The 18,912-nt window shown below is 30.6% G+C and overlaps 1 protein-coding gene across 1 annotated transcript; it reads right to left on the bottom strand.

The window, feature by feature from the left end:
* Positions 1-13,575: 13,575 nt before the first annotated feature.
* On the bottom strand, positions 13,576-15,782 carry LOC114760685 (isoliquiritigenin 2'-O-methyltransferase-like). The gene is made up of 4 exons (XM_028949973.1): positions 15,335-15,782; positions 14,534-14,847; positions 14,276-14,340; positions 13,576-14,172 (listed from the first exon to the last, which is right to left on the bottom strand). The coding sequence occupies exons 1-4, from the start codon at positions 15,730-15,732 to the stop codon at positions 13,876-13,878; spliced, it is 1,074 nt and encodes a 357-aa protein (XP_028805806.1). The 5' UTR covers positions 15,733-15,782; the 3' UTR covers positions 13,576-13,875.
* Between the last annotated feature and the right edge of the window lie 3,130 nt (positions 15,783-18,912).

Genomic DNA, 18,912 nt, shown 5'->3' with positions numbered 1-18,912 from the left:
ATATTAGTTAAATCATGACTCTAACCACAAAGCATAAATATCGGATATGGGTTACATAAATATGATAATAAATTAAATATAAATAAAAAATCTTTATAGTTTTTAGGGATAATTAATTTCGAGGTCCTTCTAGTTTTATTCAATTTGGAATCAAGTCCTTGAGTTTTTTTTAATTTTTATTTGGTCCTTTAAGTTTGTTCTGTTAAATGCATTAATCCCTGCTGTTAAATTTAAAAAAATGCTGTGAAAACTTCTGTTAAAAGGCACTGCAAACCTCTTTCCCATGTGAAACAACTCTTTCTATCTCCTTCCCCGAAAACCTTTATTCTCTCTCTGCATTTGTCTACCGTATTAAGCTGATGTCCCCTAATAACATTCTTCTCACTCGAATTTAAACATCCCTCTTCTTCGGCCATGTTACCTCTTATCAATCAATTTTTATTTGTTCCCCATGATGAAAGCTAAGCTGATAATTTGCTTCAGTTTTCTTTTAAGATAACTTTCACCAATAAACTACTCTTTATCATTCTTTAATACTTTTATCACATTGGCCAGTTTTTGATCAGCAACAAGTTGAACCCCTACAGGTGAAAATCTTGCACTTAATCACATCCAAACCTCCGACCAAATGTGTTGGAAATCTTGAGGATTCTGGAAATGGAGTAGCCAGGGGTGGGGTCACCTCATCGAAAATGGAAAATTTAAAGTTGAGAGAGAAAGGTCACTTGGCCGACATTCTATGTTATCAAGCAAGGAGAAGTGGTTGCTGGCTTTTGAGGTTATGTCATGAAAGCTAAGTGGTGGATGGGAAGATAAGAGAGATAGGAAAGAGAAAAGAGGAAATAGAGAGATGAGGACATGGCAAAGGGGACGATGGACACAGGCGAGGGGAGAGAGGGGAAGGATGGGGGTTGTCATATTCAGTGATGGACAATTGTGGGTTACTAATATATATGTGTATGTGTTGGGGTGTGAGAAGGGATCAACTTAATAAGGCAGGCAAATGCAGAGAGGGGAGAGAAAAGGCTATCGGAGAAGGAGATAGAACGAGTTGTTTTAGATGGAGAAAACGCTTGCTGTGCTTTTTAACGGAAGTTTTAACAGTGTTGTTTTTTATTTAACAACAGGGATTAACATATTTAACAGAAAAAGCTTAAAGGACCCAATAAAAAGAAAAAGAAACTCAAGGACTTAATTCAAAATTGAATAAAACCATAAGGACTTTCAAATTAATTATCCCTAGTTTTTATTTATTTCTAAAACCAACCATGTTAACCAATTTTGTTTATGGCCAAAAAAAAAAATAATATGCATACATAGATAATTATAATTCTAAATTCCTGTATCTGTTTTATTCAAAATTAAAATTTTTAATATATAAATATTAAACAACTAAACACTTCCTAATTAGTTATCACCAATATCTATTTGATTTTATTAGTTAAATTATAATAATTTAAAATAGAATCTAAACTCACTTCCATGCAAAATTAATACTAAATAATACTAAGAAATTAATGCAAAATTGAAAATATGTACTCCACATCATGGTCAGCATAATCGAATTTGAAATCCAACATAGTCTCCATGTTCTTAAATCGAAATTGAAATTACATAACCACCGAAAACTACTTGTATAAATAAATAATTGCTTCCATCCGATATATGTGGCATGATTTGTGATGATAAGGAGGAATTAGAATTAGAAACTCATATATGGAATATAAGGTGACTTATGTGTATGGATGTGTCACGAATTTTGTTTCTGTAAAAAAATAGAAAAATAATGCACTACTCAACATCTTAGAGCCATGTTTTCAATCATGGCAAGTGAGCTAATTAATGGGCATACAAATAAGCCAACATGCCATGATATCCCTTACGAATAGCACCCTATACAAAGTCTATAAAAGAATCACAAGGGATGGAATCTCTAAATTCTCATATAGTTACTTCTACTCACACATAACAACAGGCAATGGATAACGTGATGGACCTACCTCTCACAAGTATTGTTCAGTATGCTAAGAAGTAATTGATGGAAGGAAAATAAAGAGAGGGTTTGAGCTCTCTGACCTTTTAAGTGTCTCATAATTTATATATGCCTACATAAATAGCTACATATCTTTGTGACTTTGAAAGTATATTCAACAATTCACAACTTGATTCTGTGTATTTGAGCTCTTGTTTAAACAATTTTAGTAAGATGAATGAGTACACCGAAGTGAGAGTAAAAAGGTTCCTTTTTGTTTTATCAAAGAAGAAATTAAAGCTGCTTGATCTCCGAGTGTTTGCACTTTTTTCTCTATGGATAAAAATACTGATTCAAATAAAAGAAAGTCAAAAACACAATGGGGCTAAGTAGGGCATCAAAGGTCCTCAAAATATATTGATATGTTTTCAGTTTGCAAGGGGTTCTTAAAAGCCCAGAAAATTTAAAGCTTCCACCTAAGTTCTATTATAATCCTACAAAGATAATCCCCAAGATATTCTGTCCAACTTTTGTTCTCAAAAGCTTTATATTTCTTTTAATTCCGCTTGAATTAATCTTTAAAAATGCAATTCTGGAAAAATAGAATTTGTTTTCAAGGGGTTATTTTGATATTCAAGTCCTCTTTATAGACGACTAAAATGAAATTAGCCTAAAAAATTTACCTTAAGATAGATGTTTATTGCTGGGTAGAGATCATCATGCTGTAACCTTGCAATATCTTGAAGAGCTTCAACAAGGGCCAAAAATTTTGATACTGGCAAATTATCATCCCTTGCAATCACCTAAAGATATGATTCAATGAGCTTCTCAACACGTATAATTGATCTTAAGAAGTGGCAGTTATCTGCAGGATTAGGAGACATTCTTTTCCAAAGCTTCAAGTAACTTCCCAACACTGCTAAAACCAACTCTATTGATGATGCTGAAGTATAAGGCAAGTCACCCATAGTTGCTTCATCAAATTACAGGCTTGCTCATCTAATCAGTTCTGTCCAGGTAACATGGGAGACCCTGAAATGGTTCGAAATCCGAAGGAGTCTGAGCAAGAAATCAACTGAAACTGACCCTTTATCTGTAAGAATCATGGTCACAATGGTTTTAAGAAAATACCGCGCCAATGTTCTTGAACTCTGACGATTGAATACCTCATACGAACCCCTGCCACCATGAGCACGCGCCTTTGTAAACCGCCATCAATATCATCCCTTCCTCAACTGAATATGAAATGCGTGAATTTGAGAATCTATCTCTGGCCTCACAAGAACTTGCGGGTAACTTCTCTAAACCATCATCACACAATCGCTTCAAATGAAACCAAAACTCCCCCATTCTAGAGCCTACAAACGCACGAAACTACCCATGATCATAGACATGAAGCCCTCTCACTGGAGCGATCAACGTGGCATACTCAGAGACATGGCACTATTATTTATTTTAGAAATCTGCTGGTTTTTATGAAATTTTAATTTTAATTTTAATTTAAAATTCAAAATATTTATTAAATATAAATTAAAACATAAAATATTAATTTGAAATCTGAAAGACTAACCATCCTCAAAAAATTCTACCCAAAAACATAACAACGCAGGCACATAAGACTATTCAATTATTTTTTTCCTCTGATTGTATAAATATATTTGTAAATTCATACTTTTTTAATCCATAAATTTTAATTTTAGTTTTATGAAATATTAATTTTAATTTAATATTTGAAAGATTATTAAATATAATTTAAAATAATACTAATTTGAACCCAAAGAGTAACCAATTGTCACTTTTTAATGAAATATTAGTTTTAATTCAAAATTTAAAATATTAATTAAATTAATTTAAAACATAAAATATTAATTTGAAATCAGAAAACTGCCCATAACATAGAAATACGAGACAATGTGGATAACTTTTTAATCTAACACCTATCATATATTTACTAAACAAAAAATATTACTTCATTTAATTGTAATAAAAAAAACTGCACACGTTCATCACCGTTAAAATGGATAATTTTTTAATTTAACAGCTATCATATATTCAAAAAACTGTCCACCTTCAAAATTATTTAAGATCAGGAAATTAAAAATAAATTTGTAACATGATATCTGAATTTTTTGAATATAAAAATTTTATTCTATTTGTTTTTGAAGAAAGCCCACCACGTGGCATGATATAAGCATGATTTGGTCCAAAAAACTGTTCATGTTCGCCTCTAAAAGGATCATGTTTTAATTTATCAGCTGGCATATATTTAGAAAACTGCCCACATTCAAAATTATTTGTAATCAAAAACTAAAAATAAATTTGAAACATGGGATCTTAATTTTTTTGCTGTCATACATAAACAGTTCTATAAATTGAATTCAATTTTGAAATTATTTATAATGAAACTATCTACCCTCGTTCCATGGTGGATGATCTTAAACGTGGGGCAACCAAGATATGTAGTAATCAAACAATTATTAAATGATTTATTAAATAGTAAAAGAGATTACTCTTTGTTTCAAAACGATTAAAAAATTGATGCATTTATCTCCCTCTTCATTCTGCCACTTGTTGCATTTCTAGATGGCCTTGCGGAGATCCCTCTCTTATAATAGTATTCCCCACAATGTACACTCTAGTTTTTCCTTCCTGTCAAAATGAAAGAAACAAAAAAAAAAATTCACTCTAAACCTAAGTTTTTAATCATCAAGTTGGTTGAATTGGGAGAAATAGACTTAGAATAAGAGCATACCCTTCATCCAATAACTCTACATCAAGCCTGAACTGTGTGTGTCTGTTGACATTGCATTCTTCTTTTTCTTCTATCCTAGTTAGTAACCCCATGATATGTACAAAAGAAAATATAGAGTTAGCTCGTTACAAATAATTTTAACATAATAATCACATATCCAACACTTATATAATAGCCTACCAATTAGATATCGATCATCGAACTGATCAGATAATATTTTAGAGAATGAACGGAATCCAAAACCAAGGTTGTTTATTTTGCCATTATTTGCACATGGTCGAACGGAAGTAGAAAAAATAAAGTTTGCTCAGTATGGATGATCAGTGGTTCAGTACGAGCTTGTATTGAGGGAAACATAAAAATACGACACCACATACGTTTTTCCCTCTTCAAAATTCTTGCGATATCATGGAAGGAAGACAGTCTTAACTGTAACATGAATGATGTCACCCTGTAAGAAAATAACTCTTAGAACACAAGAAGTAACATGCCTAAACTAATCAATAAAACACTTACATCCTCATCCCTTTTCCATGGATGATATCTCTTCATGAGAGTAGCGTCTCGGCATAGTCCATAATCAAACCGCACGAACTTTGATTCTCTAGTTTTGTCTGCATAGGTTAATAGCACGAACTAAATCGAATGCAGAAGCCATGTGAACACTGGGAGAAAATGGATAGTGCAGTAACAACAAGAGTAATTTACTAACGGGAAAAAATCTATGGGCTCCTCCTCTTTATATAGGAAAAAATTCATCTATGGTTACAATAAGAAAATGAACATTACGGGCAGCGGATTTTCAGATAGTGGGGCGCAAAACAAAAATATAACTAAGCTAAAGAATGCCTAATAAATCCAGCGATATTTTTTAAACATATACAAGCATACCTCTCTTACATATCCTGAGGTAATATATATAGAGAGTTTTAAGTATAAAACACTAATACCTATAAGGATTTTTTATTGTCATATATATACAAGGGAATAAATTAATATCTTGATAACTTGTTTTATTTTTGTCATTTAAAATAATATGAACTCCTAACCCCTTAATCAGTGATTAATTTGGAGAGTGGCTATTACTTATTATGAAAAAACTACCCATGGCCTTTTATAATGAAAACATGGGTACCGTGGGAAGCACTCACACTAAAGCGAGACCATCGGAGACACGATTACAAGCTCCCCACTTACGCTGTGTTTGGCTCGATGGAAGGAAGGAGAGGGGAGGGATTTTAATCAAGAGAAAGGGAGGGGAGGAAAGGGAAGGGTAGCTACAAAGGGGAGGGGAGGGAGGGGGAAGGAAATGGAGGGATTTTAATGATCTCCTATTTGGATTGAATGGAGGGAAGGGGAGGGAACAGTTTTAATAATACCTTATTTTGTTCTAATAAAAAATTGACTATTTTAGCCTCATAAAATTTAAATGAATTTTCTCACTTTTTTATTTTGTTAAAATATAACTATATATATAATACAATTCACTAATTTTGATTTACAAGACATAGTCACACACTTATAGAATATCAAGATAAAAAGTCACGAGTGATAGATTTCAATCAGAGAAAAGACCTTGAAGGTAAAAGAAAATACCAACAACCTCTTGGAATTAGAAGAAGAGAAAAAAAAAAAGTTTACAAATGCTCACTAATTTTGGAGACAATTATCTTAATAACCTCTTGTTAGATGCTCAAAAAAACTCTTTTATGTAGAAATGTTTACGACTGATTAGAGATTAACAAATCAAAAGGGTATATAAGGAATTGAAATATTATCTCTCATCTCCCCTCCAAAAAACCCCACTTTTGGAGGGGAGGCTAGAAGGGAAGGGGAGGGGAGAAGAATCTCTCCCCTCTTTAAAAAACATCTTAACCAAACGAGGGAAGAGGAGGGGCTCCCCTCCCCTCCTAAAAAATTACACCAGCCAAACAAGGAGAGGGAAGAAACTCCCCTCCCCTCCCCTCCCCTCCAAAAATCCTGTACCAAACATAGCGTTAGGCACTTACCACCTTCAAGCCCATTATAATATGTATTGATTGAAATTCGTGGCATATATATCGGACATAAAAATATCAACGGCCCCTAAAACATCAATCACGGATCCACGTGGAGTACAATCTAAACAACATTGAAACAAAATAATGAAAATTTTTCTGAATTTTGAAATTCTTCATATGGGATAAATAGTAGGATAATAATCAACATTTTATTTTTTGCATGTAGATCCGCTGTTATTCTCCAAAACAAAGTTATCAATTAGATATTTATTTCAATCAGGACAAATAAATTTAATAATTATTAGTTTAAAAATAACATAATTATTCTCGGTAAAAAATAACAGTAGTGACATGTTTTCGGGAGAAAAAAATAAAACATGCTAAATCAAATTCTTAAATACCAACGGTTACAATTTTCGAAAAAACCTAGCTAAATCAAAATACTTAGAAACAAAATGTTGGGTAACTGAAATCTGCAGTTAACAACAAATTAATATTGACTGATTTATTACATTGCAAAAGAGAGGACTAATTATTTAAAAACAAATAAAAAAATTAAGGTATTTATCTCTCTCCTCGTTGTGCCACTTGTTGCACTGCTAGATACACTTGCGGAGACATCTCCCTTATAATAGTAATAGATAGATAGATAGATGTGGTGCTAGCATTTTCTCCGGTCAATTTTATTAAAATTTAAAAAATTAAACTACATTAATTTTTATTAAAATATAATAACTTTTTAATTTTATTATTATTTAATACTCATTTTGATTTTATTTATAAGTTTCAAATTTAAAATGGGTGTAATTCATTTTATAAGTTTTAATTTGAGTTTCTCTTAACATTTAATGTTTTTCAATGTTATCTTAATTATTTCTCTTTTATCACATTTTTCTACATATTTTTTATCCTTTTTCTCATTGATTATAACTGCATATTTAAAAACAAAGGCCTATTTCTAAATTATTTATTATTTTTAATTAATTATTTGTTATCCATAGAGTAGTTATTTAAACCTTATAATGAAAATTGAGAGGGGTATATAATCTATATTTTAAAAAAATAAATATTTATACTATAATAAATAAAGGACAAAATAATATATTTATATTAAAAATTAACGTATAAATGGGATTAAGAAAAACTTTTTTTCTGTGCTTTGAGTTACTTACTCCCATATCTGGAAAATATAAGGGCTTGTTTGTTTTTGTTCTTTATTTTCTTGTTTTCAAAACAATTTTATAAAATTGTTTTTAGAACAAGTTTTGAAAACAAAAAACAAAAGAATTTGTTTGGATAATAATTTTTAAAAATCATGTTTGAAAAAAAAAACTCATAAAAAGCCATACTTGCTAGATGATAGTTGTGATGGATAATAATAAGTAATGGATAGTAGGTGAGAAGAAAATAAGATTTCTCAAAATTTTTCAAAACAAAAAATAAAAAACATAAAAACAAAAACAGAAAAACAGAAAAAAATTGTTTTGGTTTTTTAGTTTTTAAAAACTTGTTATTGTTTTTTGTTTTTTAAAACAATAAACTAAAAACAACTGACCAAACAAGTTTTTTTGATTTTTCTGTTTTAAAAAACTAAAAATTGTTTCCAAAACAAGATACCAAACAAGTCCTAAATTACTTTCAACCACTCAAATTAAGGAGAAGCATTAATTCATCAAATTTACTTTAAATTAACAGAAAATTCAATTCTTTTTTGACCAGGATGGAAAATTCAATTCTAACCCTATTCAAATGTGTTTCACGTGCATTTTCTTTCTCGACATCTTTTTTGGACCAAAGGCTACAGGGAAAACCACCTAACGCGGGTGGTATCCAAACAGCCCGAATGTCCTACTTATACACACTAACACACTCACACACCCATCCGATATGGGGCTTGAGAGTACCCACAAGGGACCCCCCCAAGCAAGCACAAGGTGCTCCCACACTCGGTTTTTACTGGGCTTGCTCGCACACTAGGCTTTTTTTTTGGACCAGAGGTTGAAGGAAAAACCACTTAACGCGGGTGGTACCCAAATAGCCCGAATGTCCTACTTATACACACTAACTCACACATCCATCCGATGTGGGACTTGAGAGCACCCACAAGGGACCCTTTCTTTCTCGACATCTAATATGTAAAAATAAAACTGGAAGATGTAATTGATAATTCTCTAAATAACTTACTCCTCTTGTCTTTAATATAAGACCCATTTAACTAATTTGACTAGATTAAAAAAGTTAGGTAAGTTAGTTAATTATAAGAAATGTAACACGTTTTTCTTAAAATACCATAATTATCTTTCTTAATACCCTTTTTTTTCTTCTACTTGATTATGGTTGAGGAAGTATCCATAGAAGTAATTTAGAGAAAATTAATAAATATAGGAAATTGGTCTTATATTTAGAACAAAAACCAACTCAACAATTGGGTCATATATTAAAGATCGGAGGAGTACCTTATAGTTAAAGATTTCTTCGAGACAGTGCCTTATATTTAATAGTAGAAGGAGTATATAATAATAAAAAGTACTACCTCAGATCCTTAATATAACACATTGTTTAATTTTTATTTTGGTCCTAAATATAAGACTCTAATTTACTTTGTCTTTTATATTTGTATATTTTTTCCAAGATAATTATTCTAACGATAATAGTTCTAACTAATACACTTGATTAATAAGGACATTTTAAGAAAGACAACACATATTTATTACAAATAACTAACTTAACTTCTTTTTTTAATCTCTCCAAATTAGTCAACTACTAGCTAATTTAAAATTTAAATTAGTTATTTTTAAAATTTTAAATAATATATTCATAATATGAGATTCACTCTGATTTTCTTGTTATATAATCAAACCAAATATTTTCATAGAACGCAATGAAATTATTAATTTTGTCTTTTAGTTTTTAATATTATGCAATTTTCTTAAGTAAATAATAGGCTGCGCATATTTGTTTAAGTTTTTATCGAAATCGTATTATCTTTTCTTTTATTTGTTTTGGAACCGTAACTAGTGAATTCCGTATTAGAAGTTAAGAAATTCGGGGTAATTTATTTTTAATAATTGAGGGTTTGAAAATATTTTGAAATTAACGTATGGTCTCATTAATCGTTCATAATTTCTTTGCACATTTAGTCAAATATTTAATGGAAATTTCTGAACACAGCTAATAACGGCGAGCAATTGCATTATTTGTATGTGCTTATATTTTTTCTGGTTTGAAAAAAAAAAGAAAGGGTTGTTGACGGGAGATAAATAAAGAAAGAAAATAACAGTCACCTAAAATTTTTGGTGGCCGTGGGATCTGAGAAGGATGAAAGCTACGGATCACAAATGTTTACTTTAATGAAGCATTAATAATATGGCCACTCTTTCCAGAGTTCGATATACATCACATCATTATTTTCTCGGATGTGCCTTTAGAGTTGGGACATGGAATATGACCCAGTCTATTTGGGTTAATACGGAGCACATCTTTATATATATAGAGTCCTTTTGGATTAGTAATTTAAAAAATAGTTTATTATCAATTTAAATTTTGAAAAAATTAGATTGGATAAAAATTAAATTGGGTTATATGAATTGTGTTTGAGTTGAATTTTATAAAAATTAGTTTGTGAAAATAAGTTGTTTGGATTATAATTGAATAAGTAATTTTAGTTGGTAAAATTACCAAAATGAGTGAGACTTTGTTAAATAATAAAAAATTAAAAAATTATCAATTTACATAATATAATAATTTCAAATTATTTTTAAGCTTTTGTTGATCTCATATATTTTCTTTTTTTTAATCATTTATTATAAGTGCATATTTAAAAATAAAAATATATTTCTAACTTAGTACGAAATATAATAGTGATTATAACAAGTTTGTTTGGTACATGGGGTAATAAAGTACTACCTTCTGTCCTAATTATAAAAACTAGTTAATTAATTTTTTAACTTTTTCTCTTTTCGTATTTCAAAAGCCATACGTCATGAGTAGCTAATTTTTACTTATAGCTTATTATAACTTTTTATGCAAAAGTCAAATTGTTCTATCACCAACCCAGACACTACAAATTTTTCAAACATGCTTGTACTTGAAAAAAAAAAAAAAACTTATTGCTTTCGAAATGTTGAGCCAAACAGGCTCATAATAAATTAGTTATCTTTCCGTTCATAATATAATAAATTAGTTAAGTTCTCTCACAAACCAAAATTAACAGCGCATTTGGTTAACTGAATAGTAGGAAATATAATAGTGATTATAACAAGTTTGTTTGGTACATGGGGTGATAAAGTACTATCTCTTGTCCTAATTATAAAAACTAGTTGATTAATTTGAGGAGATTAAGAAAATAAGTTAAATTAGTTATTTGTAATAAACATGTGTTGTCTTCTTTAAAATATCTTTGTTAATCAAATTTATTGGCTAGAACTACCATTAGTAGATGGACTATCTTGAAAAAATATATAAATATGAGAGACAAAATGGATTGAGATATTATAATTAAAATCAAAATAAAAATCAAATGAGGTCTTATATTAAAGATCGGAGGAGGTAGTATATTTTTTATATTTACTTTATCACAGATGAAATTAAAAAGACAAAAGTGTCCTTGTACAATAGGGGGGGGGGAAAGCCTCCCATTCTTCCTCATCAAAATCAGCCAAGAAATCAGTTTTATTGCCACAAAATCAGAAATCATTCGCAAAAAGCAACTATGGGAAAAAAAAAATTCAATCTTGCAAATCGAAGAAACAAGGAGGAGTGAGGAAGTGATTGGTCCAGAATAGATTTGGCGACAAATAGATCTTCAAAGTTGAATGATCCTTAGGACGGTTTGGTCTTGGGGTTAGGTGTGCGCAGAGGTTGGGGCTGAAGAAAAGAGACCATGAGTAGGTGGAGAAGTAGGACAAAGATGTTGGGAATAGAGTTCAATGGTGGCGGCGGTGCTTTCAAGGTGAAGCCTGTGGGAATCAGAATGATGGCAGAGCAAATGGAGCAGTGTCTTTTTTTTTTTTAAGAGTAATCATGTATTTTTCTCATTGTGTAATCGTCATTCATATGATCTAGCCGAATTCCTTTAAAGCAGCCGATATCAAGATGCAATCTTTTTTTACACTACAAAAACAACCAAATAATTAAATCAGACTTTTGCATCGAGGTTAGATATAGAGGGTGTTTGGATAGAAACCAAACTATAGTTTCAGAAGTGTTTTTACAGTTTACGAAATAAATATGTGAAGGAATTTGTCTCGTTTTGTAAAAAAGTGTTTCTAAAATTATAGTTTGGAGGTTGCCAAACACCCCTATAATCCTTATTCACGTAATTTAACTAAACAGGCTGCTAGTTAAGTCATTAAATTTGTTTCATATTGATAAAAGTTATTGTCCCTAGTGTACCTTTATTAAAAAATGTGATTAGAAAATTCTCTCTCACCTCTCCTACATTTAAAACTCTCTCCTCCTTATAATAAAGGTTGAAAGTTGAAAAACCATCATTAATTACCTGTTAACCTCTTATATTTTAGACCAAATTTTTCATCTAACTAACTTCTAATATTATGAATTGGATCCTATTTATAGTCTCATTGAGAAAATTAATTAATTAATTATAATAAATATAAAATAAGTTTGCTAAAACAACTCTGTATAACATTATATTATATGAATTATATATTAGTTTATAAGTTAAATAAATTAATTTGAGGGAAAAATGATAAATACAGTAAAAAAAAGTGAATTATGTCTTGAACTAACGTTTTTTATTATCAAGGAAAATTTAGAAATATAATTCATTTTAAAGTAGTATGCTTTTTTTTTGGTAGTTTGAAGTAACTCGTAAGGATAAAAGAAGATCAAAGCTATAAAACCTAAGGGTGTTTTTTTTTCCTACCTAAAGTATAGGTATCTTTTTATTGGAGACAATCCTATCGAAGTACTGTCACGCATTAAATATAGGCACCTCTCCCAGTAGGGATTAGAACCTTAATTTATTATGTGACGGGAGATTATCTCCTTCTATTAGACATAACCTTTATTGGTAAAACCTGAGGATGTTACCCATAGAGTGGCCAGGATAAAACTACAAAGACAGTAACATGCCAGCATCATAGGGCATCGCAGCAAAGTGTTAAACTTTAAGGTAGGTTCTGGCCCAGAAATTTCAACCTATAGGCCTGGCCCAAAAACCAATCAATGTAGCTTTCTAGTATTCATGGCTCTAAAGAAAAAAGCACTGGGGACTGGCTTCCTCTTCCTCTGTTTTGTACTCATCGTCTTGCTTTTGGGAACTCACTGGTTTAAGAAGTACTATAGGATGGATATTGCCTATGATAATATATGTATACTATACTATTTCCTCTAATATTTAATATAAGAGCTAATTCACTAATTTAAGGAGATTAAAGAAATTTGTTGAGCTAGTTATTTGTAATAATTAGGTGTTGTGTTCCCTAAAATACCTTGCTAATAATGTGTATTAGTTAGAACTACAATTTGATTGAACATGTAACATGTGCAACTATTACAATGGTTACTTAAAAAAAATGAATAAATATAAGAGACAAAATAGATTAGAATCTTATATTTAGGGTCAAATAATTAAAAGTCAAGCTCACTCTTATATTAAGAACCAAAAGTAGTATATTATGGTATTCATGTAGAACCACTTTGGGTTGTTGGCAAAAGAACGGGAAAAAAAAACTAAAAGAAAAAGAACCACTTTGGGTGAAAGTTTCTGTCCGAGGAATGGAGCAAAATTAATGATTTTGCCAGTTTCATCCTAAGAGAATAAGGAAGCCTGACTCTGATGAACTTGATATTACCCACGTACGATTCCCATTTGATTAATCACAAGATTTGAATCTGGTCATCTTCCCGTGACTTCAAAATCAATAATTGACAGTTTGATTTTCACGGTGGAAAAGAAATTTACTGCAGAATCAGCAGAAGTTATGGAAAAGAAAAGCCTATGAAGCTCAATTCATAAGAAAACCGAACTACGTTTATTCTTCTCACAATTTCATGACCACAAACCTCAACAATACAATATATAAATCACGCTGATAATAATCAACTAGAATCCTAAACCTCATGTATATATAATTGCTTTAATTTATTGAGTGGACCATGCATCTTCAAATTCTGTGATTAGTGCATTATTTGTAGAACTCAATGACTCCCAGAGTAGAGAAGACACAAGCAGCAATCTGGTAACCAGAGAAGCCAGCACTTTTACACAGATCTGCAAATTCTCTCTCAGTTCTTTCCTTTCCACCAGCTTGCAGAAACATGACATTGTCAAGAATGGTCACATACTTATCACCATCACTTGCCTTTGGGATTTCTGGCATTATCAAGTCCATCAATATCACTTTCCCTCCTTTCTTCACTGATTTGTGGCAGTTCTTCAGAACTTCTACGCACTTCTCATCACTCCAGTTATGTGTCGCAGCCTGCAAAAATCAAACATCCATTCATATTTATGATGTTCAACTTGATTATATTCAAGGATTATTACATCAGTTCACTGAGGTATATATGGAGCCAGTTAATAACCTTGATCATTATTGCATCGCCTTCTGGGACACTTTTGAACATATCTCCCCCAACATGCGTAACTCCTTCAAAAACATAAAGGGAGAAAAGTTTTTAATTATGAGTTCTTATGGGAGAACCACACCTTAAAAGTTAGCCAATAAAGCTGAAAAGTCTAAGGAGGCCTTATATCGCTCCTGCTTCAAGGTAAGTTTGCTGATGTGGGACTCATAATACTCTGAAATAATTAAAAAGGCAAACAAACACAAGCTTATGTACCTGGGTAGGAGGGGGCATGTTGGACCACTTGGGGCAAGTCAAAGTTGATGCCTTTAATTGAAGGGTATTTGGAAGTGATCATTTTGAGGCTTTGACCAATGCCACCGGCAACATCAACAAGAGTTGATATGCCCTCAAAACCATTGTATGTTTCCAGAATCTTCCTCATATGCATCGCAGAAATATCCGCCATTGCTCTGTGAAACAAAGGTTTGAACGTTGGATCTGTTTCCATGTACTCAAACATAGACATCCCATGCACCTTCTTAAACAAGTCCTCCTCATCCACCTCGATCACTTGCTTGAAATTTTGCCTACGATAAAGAAAAGAGAGTTTGATTCAGGACGGAGAAGGTGAAAGAAAGAATATGGAGAATAGAGAGAGAGAGAGAGAGATAGAGAGATAGAGAGACTAGCTAGAGAGAGGAGGGAGAGGGAAAAAAACGAGAAAAAAGAGAAAATCAGAAATATAGGAAGAAAAAATCTCACAAAAAAAATTTGAAATTACTAAATCCCAAGTTAAGTTTGTTAACAACACTTTAATAGATTTTGACAAAATTGGACTTAACTTTTTTTATGAGATTCTACCAGAAAGAAAAGAAACTCGGGGAAAAAAAACTTAATTTTATCTCGTTTAATGATAAAAAATAACAATAAATATAATTTAAAATGAAATATATTTCTAAATCTTCCTTAAAAAAACTAAATATATGAAATATCTAAAAATCTTAATTAATCATTATTACATATCCCACCAACCATTGCTCTAATACACGCAAGATTCAAGAAGCAGATGCTTACCAGACTGAGATATAAGCAGGATGACAACAGAGTTTTGAGAGTGAAGCAAAGGAAGCTCCATCATCGTTGGAGATTAAGTATCGACCAGTGGGAGAGAGACTATACAATCTCTCGTCTTCTTCTTCTTCATCAAATCGCTTCGACCAGCTGAGAAGCGAATGGCTTGCCAGAAAAAACAACATGCGATCGAGTCTCTGGGGAGTGTCTGGGTGTTGATCATGAGTTGGAAGCTGAGAAGCAATTTCTGAGGGCGACATGCCGTTAGGGTTTCCTCGTCCAATGATTTCGAACAGGTTTAGCTCAATCGCAGCATTCAAAACTGCTGGATAAACCTGACCACTTGACAGCCACATTGCTTCGAGAAAAGCAACGTTGTTGTTCTCAGCACTCGCAACCATCTTTTTGTGTTAATGTTGTTACAGATGAACTCAAACTTTCGATCGGTTTCAAGTTGATGTTTCAAGCTATCTGGTTATGTGGGTATTTATAACTTGATTAGCTCGCCGTACTTAAAAGAAATAAATAACTAATTGTTCATGAGAATCAATTGCACTATTATAAGGACAAATAACTAATTTGAATAAGTTTATGGGTGATTTACGCAATAGTTAAAATAAGTTGGAAATTTGGAATAAATAAATATGTTATATCATTTAATAATTGACTGCTTTTAATACTTGGTCCTATTATAATAAATACTCACTTTGTCCTTATTATAAGGGGTTGTCTAGGAGAAAATTTTAGTCCTTGTTATAAGGGATCAATAGGGTTATTAATGAATTTTTTTTATAGTTTACCCCTAGTTACAAATTATTATTACTCATGTAAATAACTTTTCACTAGCTCCTCAAAATTTGTTACATGGGTAAGTTTGAAAAATTTTATACTTTTAGAACACATTTAATAATATGACTGTCATTTCTTAATCTATGTGAATTAGCTTGTTGACCCCTTATAACAAGGACTAGAGGGAGTACTTCTTTTTATTGAGGGTAAAAAATGTTAATAAATGCTTTGGACAAAAGTTGTATGTGATATAAATAACACTATAAGAATCCTCCTAAAATTTTCTTATTAAAAGATTAGGAGGGGATAATATAATATTTTTTGTGAGGTAAACATATATATGAGTTTGAATGTCTGCTACAGCAATCCTATAATGCAAGGACTAGGAGTCCTTGCATTACACCACAATTGCAACAAATATTTAAATAATTATTAATTATTGGATCAATGTTTATTTTCTTTATATGCTCTTGTTGGATTAATGTTTGTTTGATGCATGCGCTGTTTTAAAAAGTAAAATTTATAATTACAACTTACTTAGTAGAGGTTTTAAAATACCCTTGTTAGTCATTAGCCCTATTAATAGAATCCTTTCGATGTAATTATATGCAATCAACAAGACTAGCTTAGGAAAAAATTTATAAATTTAAAAGATAAAATGGATGGAAGCCTTGCATTCATAATCAAAACAAATTAAACTCCTCAGTTAGTTCTTGTATTTAGGACTAGAGAAAATATATAAAGATATATAAATATATATACTCCTCTGATCCTATTTATAGGATAAAGAGAGAAGAAATTTTTTAGTTATATTTATAATACAAAAAGGATAAATTATTTTTCATATGAATGATAATTTTATCTTTCATTTATTATTCTGTTGATTTTGTTTCACTGGGTATAACATATATTAAATATGTATAAAGTTGTTTAATTTTAATCCAGAGTTAATGCCCTTTAAAATTTTTCTTTGTCTATATAAAATATATTAAAAGTGCCATTTTGCTTGGTATGCGTGCCAAGAAGTCATGTGGAGAAGTCATCGGTCAATGTTCTACAAATTAGTAGCTACGAATGGAATGGTATTAATTTGTGGTTATGAAATTCCAACATATGAGATCATAACTTAAAGTCTGACTAAAAGTGTTGATAAGTTCGACGTGCAAATAAATCTTGTTATAGTTTTGGAAACTTAGTTCCTCTAATAAAGGATATGGTCATCTTTGAAACGAGACATATAAAAAATCCTCAAGTCATGACTTATACCAGTATAATATAATTATAGCCAAATTTAATTAACGAAATTTTTTTGGCGTATCAAATTTGACTGTGCTTTCACAATATTATATATAGGGTTTGGACTTTATTATATGACTTATATATATTTAAGCACTCTTGATATAATATTCTTTTAGAAATTCCTTAATAAGTTATGATTAACATATGTTATATTTAAAAAAAAAAAACAAAGGAGTAAGAAGTTACAGTTCTTGATTAATTGAAACAACGATGAAGGCACAAGAGTTGAACCTTTCTTTTTTTGGAAAAAAAAGATTCAACGATGAAAGAACGTACGTAGAAATTAAAATTACTAATTCAATGTTGGTTTTTTTTTTAATTTGAGAGTATGACAGATAATATATTTATAACGGCAGTCAAATTTGGTTGGCTCTAAATCCCTAGGAAATGAGAAAAAAACCAAGTCTAAAATTTAGAATTTAAACACATCTAATGGACATAATATAATAATTAATACTTTGCAAAAAACAAAAAAAAAACACTTGAGTTGCCGAAGAAATTGAAAGGCGAATTGTCTAATAAATTAAGAATATAAGCCATGATCTCCCCAAATATTCTTTTAATTCTGAAATAATAAAAATAATTTATTTATTTTACTGATCAGTTTATTACTCTAATCATATTAATTATACAAAAATTAAGTTTATTATTTTAATAAATAAATACTTATTTTAAAAATAAAATTTAATATTTTTTCTAATTATATAATGATTTTATATGTGCTAATAATTACACATATTTGTTTCATGTATTGCACCTAATCAAAATATAATCCATGGATAATACAACTTGTTAGTTACAATATACTCCTCCGCTTCTTAATATAGAACCTAATTATTGAGTTAATTTTAGTCCTAAATATAAGACATATTTCTCATATTTATCAATTTTTTCTAAATTATTCCTATGATACTCCCTCAACCATAATCAAGTAGAAGAGGGAAGGAGGTAAGAAAGATGATTATGGTATTTTAGGAAAAACATGTCATATTTCTTATAATTAACTAACTTACCTAACTTCTTTAATCTAATCAAATTATTTAAATAGATCTTATATTAAAGATTGGAGGAGTACTATGTATCTACATCGATGTGTTAATATTATTATATTATCACCAAAGAAATATGGGATTCCTGTAAATTAAGGGGATGACTCTTAAAATAATTTTAGGGGAAAGATCTAGCCATGTGCTGTTATAGAGGAAATGCTATTGACTGAACATTTATTAAATTATTAATTAATCAAGAATTCTATAATGGTATAATGCATGACATCAGAACTGTTGAAAAGAAACATATATTTTCCAAAAATAATGAAAATCAGATTTGGAATAACAATTTGTTTAAGATTTTTTCCGCCTTATTTCCTTCGTGCGTCTAAGAATCGCTATTATTGGTTGGATAAACAAATAGTTTCGTCAAAATATAAGTCATCTTGTAAATACTCCTTGTCTCCCTCTAATCTCATATGGTAATATAAGACGTGCAAGAAA

Source organism: Neltuma alba, unplaced genomic scaffold (genome assembly GCF_004799145.2).
Source record: "Neltuma alba isolate B1F8T4 unplaced genomic scaffold, ASM479914v2 tig00011011_pilon, whole genome shotgun sequence".
Lineage (NCBI taxonomy): Eukaryota > Viridiplantae > Streptophyta > Magnoliopsida > Fabales > Fabaceae > Neltuma > Neltuma alba.
Note: the sequence above shows the minus strand (reverse complement) of the source record. Positions and strands in the feature narration are given on the sequence as shown.

What these genes read in the sequence shown, in the direction of transcription:
- LOC114760685 (XM_028949973.1), bottom strand. Translation starts at nt 15,732, where the DNA reads ATGGTTGCGAGTGCTGAGAACAACAACGTTGCTTTTCTCGAAGCAATG. An exon ending in CCTGCTTATATCTCAGTCTG is followed by an intron (nt 14,848 to 15,334) that starts GTAAGCATCTGC and finishes TCTTTATCGTAG; the next exon opens with GCAAAATTTCAAGCAAGTGA. An exon ending in ACATGCCCCCTCCTACCCAG is followed by an intron (nt 14,341 to 14,533) that starts GTACATAAGCTT and finishes ATGTTTTTGAAG; the next exon opens with GAGTTACGCATGTTGGGGGA.